The following is a 7370-nucleotide window of genomic DNA, read 5'->3' on the forward strand; positions in this document are numbered from 1 at the left end:
CACAGGTCTATACTGATATGGCATTTTCCATGTTCCCTGAGTTACTGTAGATTCAGACAGTCTTCACTTTCCACCCAGAAACTTGTGGTGACATAAAATGGACTGCCTGTGAATAAAAGTATGAAATACTTACTTCAAATTTGAAGTACCTGCAAGATCTGCAGTTCTGAAGCCTGGAAATCCCATGTTGCCAAATATTGAGGGAGGGTGACTGTAAAAATTTAAGCGGATATGCTCCTGAATTCACTAAACATTGATTGTCAGTACATCTGTTTCCTGTTCCATCTCTGAGTAGGCACTGCAGTTCTTTACAGAACCTTGGGGGAAAAAAACTTTTTGTGAAGGCCTGTTTCTCTCAGCTGTAGTTTATGCAAATGCTGCCATTCTGGTTTGAAGCCAAACTTCCAAGTTAATTAAAACTGGCAGTTGGTTCAAGATGCAAACCTTACTTTGATATTAATACCCATTCCCCCAACCCTCTGTGTTAAAGATTTGGGGTTTTGTTCCATCCACTTAATGCAGTAAAGGCCAGCGAGATTTGAATTCCAATATTCCCTATCCCTCACCAAGAAAGTTGTTCAGGGGTGTTTGGATCAAGAGTGTTTTGCTCTGGGGCCTCTCTCTAATGAGCTTTTTTAATTTTTTTTCATATCCTGCATATTAGCATACCATACTTTGAAACAAGTGCAGCTACTGGGCAAAATGTGGATAAAGCTGTGGAAATGCTCCTGGACTTGATAATGAAGCGCATGGAACAATGCGTTGACAAGACACAAGTATCTGACACAGCCAATGGAGGAAGCTCGGGGAAGCTAGATTCAGCAAAGCCAGAGGAGAAAAAGTGTGCCTGCTAGACTTCACCTCTAAACTGTGAGAACCAATACGAATATTTGATCTGAAAATGGCTGATTTACCACTAAATTCAAATCTGGCCATGCACAGAAACAAAGCTGTCTTGTTTGGGCTTTTGTTCTTCTCTAGAGAACTGAGTTTTCAGAGAGCTTCTGTGCTGGAACTAATGTTCCTGATACGGCACCATGGAAGATCTAAAAGAGCCCTCATCTTTATCTTAATACAATCAGGCTAGAAAATGTAAGAGATGTTCCCTCCTTCCTTGGAAGGAGAAAAAACTATTTTTGGGGCAGGAGGGGAAGGATAATTAAATTGGATATTGTGATAAACTAAAAATGGGGTACTTTGTTAGGTCTCTGTCTTAATTGAATCTTGCTTCTTTATACTATTTTGTATTTACATCAGAGACCATACTCTGCTAAAGTGGAGATATGAGTAAAGAGAATGTTATGTGGTGTATTACTTGCACAAAGCAAGCAATGGTGTGACTAACTGATTAATAAGCTAGTGTGTGAGGAGAAAGGGGTGGAGGCAACTTTTTTTTTAATAAAACCAGGGAAATATGCAACACTATTTGCGTTGCTAGTAAATAATCAAGCAGGGTTTGGAGGGGGATAAGGAAAAGATACTCAAATTCCACCACTACATGGAAGAGTGGCAACACTTGCTGTTTGAGGCCAGCAGAATGCATTTCATGGTGTCTCTTGCAAATTTCACTATAAGCAAAAGCACTCTTTGCTAGTCAGAAAAATTCAGTGTTTGACACCGGAAAACAGGCTGTGTGCATCAGCTAGGGCGTGCGAGGGGAGTTGTGAAAATGGTGTCACTGTCTATAAAAGAGTTGCAAAAATTGTATAGCACTTACTGACTCTCTAAGAAGTTAGTCAGTTGTTGACTGGGAACTCACCACCTGCCATGATTTTGTGATATTGCCAGTATACTTTGCTTTCAAATGAGCACAATTTTCGCATATACAAAATAGACTAGAAAGTGACCCTCCTTGTGAAATACTTCTGAGTGGGGATTTGGAATGCCAACATATTAAATGTGATCTAACACTAGATAAAATGTATTGTATTTTGTGTAGAGCCTATAGAAGCGGGGTGGTATGGCAGGTAATTAGAGGGCATCACCAGTTGCATTAAAAAGTAAAGGAGGAAGGTAAAATGCGAGTAATTTTTTTGTATTTATTGTCTCAGCGTCTCTGAGTGTGGCTGAGAGAAGGAATGAGAGTTCTTCTACAACAGCATGTTGTAGTCTTCTTTTTTTTTCTCTCTCTCTCTCCCCCCCCCAACCTCCTCACTGGCTTCTCTTTTAAAAGTAGAGTATAAGAAGATATTTAGGGTTTATTTCTATTAAATAGGTAAGGGCCTAACAACATGTTCAAAGGACTCCATGAACTTTGTACTTCCAGACTTATATATTTTTAAAAATCACTCCAGGGAAAAATGTTTCACAGACGAGCTCTACCAAAGAGCAAAAGTAAATTGGTTGGGTTGGGGGAGATGGTGGAAGGGAGGTAGACTTCCTCTTCTTTAAAATTAAATCAGATATGAGGTTTTCAGTTTTAGTTTTTGAAGTACTGTGATTTTGAACCAATTAAGCTTACCAGGTAGCTAGTCCACAAACTATCTTATTTGATACCATTTTTTTTTCTTTTTTGAAAAATATTGAGGGTTTACCAACTGCTTTGGTGACTGGGCAGCACACTTCCTGCACATCCCTCCCAATGATATTTATTGAAAGATTTGGCATGTAGACAGGGCAGATGGTCTGATGATAAGGGTAGCCATTTTTGTAGAGTGAGTAACCAAATCGCCACTATAAACAAATTGGAGGAAAAAAAATCAGTTTGCAGGTGTCTAAATGAAGACACATCCTATGCAGCAAGTTCTGAAATACCTGCTGCCCTTTTGTAACCCAAAAGCACATGTTAAGCATGAACTTCAGTGGCTGCAAGATAGCCACTGTTATAATTGGTAGTTCTTGCCTAGGCAAAGTATATAAATAGTTGAAGTAGGCTGTTGAAACTTCAAGCACAGTCCCAAAAAATAAATTGAGGGAAATGGAGTTAGTGGAGTTTCTCTTCCTTTTAATACTAAACAATACCAGAGCTTTGTTCCGCTAAGTCCTCCAAAGTCTGTGATAAGGGTGGGAATGGTTGTAACCTGGAATTTCCTGCCTCATCACTTTTTAAAATCCTCAACCATGTAGCAAGTACTTAACTTACAATATCTGGTTTTGCCCATTCAAACAGGGTGAGGAGCCTAGTTTAGAGCTCACTTGTTTACTTTCAGTATGAATACATTTCCTAAGGTGACATAAGTTGGTGTTTAGAGTCTAAAGTTGTTAGAGAATTCTAATGGCTGTTGCTAGCCTAGCAGAGCAGTGAGATAGGGAGACTACTGCATGCAAAGCTGTGAAGAGTTCACGCCCCCTTAGGCTGCTTTGTAATTAAGGGTGATTCAGCATCCAGTTAACAGCTTCCTCGTTTTGGCCAGCACTCTAAAAAACATTACTTTGAATGACATGAGGGCAAAAGCCACCTGCTCTACAGCAAAACCCTGTAGTCCTCCCCATTAAACTCCATTGCCTGACAACTACCAAGGGAAAGGACTGTCTCAGAACTGGTGTTCCCGCTAAATGTAACTGTTCTAAGACATTCCACTGCTTGAAGGTTGAATGTGTAACAATCACAGCTTGAAGGGTAGGCAGTTGTTATGGTATAGTCTCTATATTGCCTTAATGTATTAGCTCATCCAAAAAGCTCTCATAAATTAAAAAAAATTGATCACTGTCTTGCTGCCATTATAAATTATTTTCAGATATTTATGGTTTGGTGGCTACCAACCCATCCGCATTGTGTGGAGGGAGGGAAAGTAAATCTATACCTTACCCCTTACCCTGCAAAACTGCTTGTGTCTAACATTCAACTTTATATTTAAAAAAAAAAAAAACTCCAATCAGCTACAAACTACTTTGTAGAACTCCCAGATTCATTTTCTCCTCAAGAAACTGGATAACTTGCTTATTTCTTAAGTCTCCCCAGCTTGCTTTTATTTCTCCACACCCTTCTTGTTCCTCCTAACTACTGTTTTTTAGGGTCACATTGTAGTGGAGAGAAGGCTGCTATATTTGTGTAACTGCCTTTTGGGCCTGATCCTAACTACAGAGCAGGTGCAATTCCCATTTACTTCAATGGGTGATTTGAGATGCTGAGCTTCTCATTGGGATCATGCCTTTGTCAGTGAAGATGTCTCCATTGCAGCACGAGATGGAAGTGTGAAAGTTCCCATGCTGGTATCCTTTTACTGTAAGCTGCCCTAAAATGCTTATCTTGAGAGCAGTGTGTCCTTAAGATCTTAAAGTGCCTGTATCCAGTGAAACTCTAATGTGGTGAAGTCTTACCCTACTGCCCCAGCTCCTATCCTCCTTAATCACTTCCTCTAAGAAAAGAGGGGGCATGGCTGCAGTTGCAGTTTGAAGCCTTTTCGATTTTCACTAACTGGAGGTTTGCTACACACAGATTCCACTATGTAATTTTTCCATAATTGATAATGTAATGAGCTGACAATACCAAGTGACGTATGACTGGTTGTGACTCATTGTTTGTGCACCAATTAGTCTCCAACCTCCACGTGGCAGCCGAGACATTAATTGAACTATGCTATTTCTACACAGATGCGATGATGAAGTAGAACTCAGTCCCTTGCCATGACACTACCATTTTTACCAGTGCAGACTTCTAGGTTTTCATTCTGAACTGCTACAGTGTTTGGCAGCTACAAAACCGGTTTTTACACAGATAATCTTTGGAGCCCTGCATTTGAGCATAAGCCTTCTTTCAAATACCCTAGGACCACATGGACCTAAAATGAATTCACTTTCATGTACCATGTCCAGCAAAGAGTGACCGCTCTCATTTTCAAGTAATCTAGACTCGCTATTTCAACTTTGCTATTGCATAAATTATGTGGTACGCAGTTAGATCAGAAGCTCAATATCTGCTTTATGTACAAACACAGAAGACTTGTAGTTTGGTTAACTATCCCAAGGGTATTGGAACAATGAGTCCTGCAGTTATACATGTGTATACATAAGTATTTAATATCAATATAAAACTTCTGCTCCTGCTAACCTTTCATTTTTAAATTGAATTCTCACATTGATCCCTGTGTCCTGCTGGTTTCTGTCTTCTCTCCTAGAAATGTGTGCCTTCCTCCAAAATGCCCCTCTTTAATACCCTTTTTGTAACACTCTTCTAGGCAGTGCTCATTTCTGAGTTTGCGGTTATGCATGGCGCTATGTGTGAACCAACCCTGAACATGGTAATTACTTAATCAAGGAATGACATGCAGCACCCAAGATGACAATCCTGCCAAACCTATGTAGTTCTGATTTTCAAGGACTCTGTTGCTGGGTTGAATATGCTGATTTCTTTTTAATTGCTTGATTTGAATCAGGTTTGTCTTCATCATCTCTCTTCCTAGGTAGCCTCCAGGCTTTATACAAATCAGAGGTCATCAGATTTGTCTTTCATCTGTTTTCTTGTTCATCTCCTTCCATGCTCAATTAACTTTTTTTGATCTACTGTAGTGTCAGAAATCATTTCTGAACTCCCAGGTAGTCCATTATTTCTTCCTGATCTACAAGTATTTTGTCCTTCTAATCTCAAGGCTGAATGTAAAAATGTGATATTGCTTACACTAAGCAACCACAGCATTGTATGAAGATTTTATTTTAGAATGTATTTATTATATTATAAAAATCTTTATTTCTGCAACCTTCATTGTTCCACCTCAACAGATGGAACTGCGTAAGAAGAATACCAGTGCAGATGGGTAAATACACTTGTCTTGAAGTCATTGTTTTAAGCTTCTGAAACTAGTGGTGCTCTGCTGCATTAAAACTGCCATTTTGAGAGTCCACAAAACTCCTTTAGGAAACGTTTTAGACAAGCCTTCCTTCCCAGCCACGCCCCAGAGCTGAAAATCCTCATAGCCAAAGTTACCCTTTTTATCTTGGTTCTCCATTTCCACATCCTTTATTTGTTCTAAAGTAGTCTTATTTTCTACCTCTAGCCTGAATTTTAAGGGTGTTCCAAATGTATCTGTGGGGAAGAATAAAGGAAGGCTGGCGTGATGGCACTTGAATCAAAAACTTTCTTTTCAAACATAAACCATTTCTGCAGTGAGTTTACACTGGCCATGTTTACATTGCTCTAAAATGATGCCTCAGCTGCTTCTGTGACCCAAAAGCTTCTTAAATCCTTCATTGCTACCTATGGAATCTGCATGTTAGAAGGCGTTCTCTATGGGTGACATTGTCCTCAGTACAGGAGCCCAAACATGGACCAGTGCACCACTTAAATCTCCAAGTTTAAGGGTTCACATGGTGCATAAGTTTTTTTCCATAGCGACATCTTCATGGAGGTTGAGTCTGTCTCTAAGAGTACCCCTAGATTATAGACTTGGCATAAAATGTTCACCAGGTCTCCAACTCGGCAAAGCATTTAAGAATATGCCAAAGTGCTTTGCTTTGCTGAATCAGGAGCTGGTGTACCTTTATGGAGAGAAATAGAACTGCCAGTAGAATAACCATAGTTCAAATAATCCTTAAAAATGAAACTGTGTAGAAAATACTTACTTTTTAAAACCGTCAGTTTGTGAACAGAGTTTTGTTTTTGTTTTTTCCTTTTACCATCCAGTGATTTGAAAAACTTAAATCACCACTAGGGAAAATGCTAAGTGCTTTTTCATTAACTTGTCTCAAAAATTGGTTCCAGCCTTAAGCATATGATTTCTACTGATATCATGTAAAAAGTATAGCCACTCACCTGTTTGTGTGGCAGCAGCGCAGCCTATCCTGAATTGTTCCAGGATTAAACTCCCACTCAAGATGACAGCAAAAAATATTTGAACTTAATGCTCATCTATGTTTGTTTGTAATTTACATGCTTTACGTCATTGTGAAACCTACCATTAGCCTCCCCTCTTTCTGTAAAATACATCCCTCTGTCTAACTTTCTATGGCATTTCTCTTGTTCTAATTCTGACCATTTCCCCAAAATTAGTATGAAAAACAAACAAAACCTTAAAATGCACAGGGCGGAGAACTTACTGCAATTGTCACTGTCAATTTATGTAAGCCCCAAATGCTATCTTCCTTTGAGGAGTATAAAGCCCATGTTTCCTCTTTCGAGCATACTCTTTTATGTTTAAAAAGATAGTGTGATCTCTGGAAATATGTTGGGTATCCAAAGACATACTTGTGTTGCTAATAGCCTAAACATGTTTTTAACTAAAGCTTGCTTCATAAATAAATATATAAAATTCCTTGTGTATGATACCATAGCTGTTCAAGGCAAGAAAGCACTCTTCTGGAGCTTGAAATAAAGACTGTATCTCTTTAAAAGAAGTGAAAAGGAACATAGATATTCCATTTTTCTTGTAGTGGATCATAGGTGCCTCTCCAATTGTTATTTCCATAACTATATAGACGAGACCGATGTTGGATAT

At 39.0% G+C, this 7370-nt stretch overlaps 1 protein-coding gene across 5 annotated transcripts in view; it reads left to right on the top strand.

Moving 5' to 3' along the window:
• Window positions 1-6966, top strand: part of RAB27B (RAB27B, member RAS oncogene family) — a 204567-nt gene extending 197601 nt beyond the window's left edge. For 2 of the 5 annotated variants that reach the window (XM_050944785.1, XM_050944786.1), the window contains 2 exons: window positions 665-870; window positions 4534-6966. In XM_050944785.1, coding sequence (XP_050800742.1) covers window positions 665-854 — 190 coding nt within the window. In that variant the 3' untranslated portion in view covers window positions 855-870; window positions 4534-6966. Of the gene's footprint in view, window positions 1-664; window positions 2136-4533 lie in introns of those variants that run through there. The other 3 variants (XM_050944788.1, XM_050944790.1, XM_050944787.1) reach the window with 3 other exon arrangements.
• Window positions 6967-7370: the final 404 nt, after the last annotated feature.

The sequence above is a fragment of the Gopherus flavomarginatus genome, chromosome 3 (genome assembly GCF_025201925.1).
Source record: "Gopherus flavomarginatus isolate rGopFla2 chromosome 3, rGopFla2.mat.asm, whole genome shotgun sequence".
NCBI lineage: Eukaryota > Metazoa > Chordata > Testudines > Testudinidae > Gopherus > Gopherus flavomarginatus.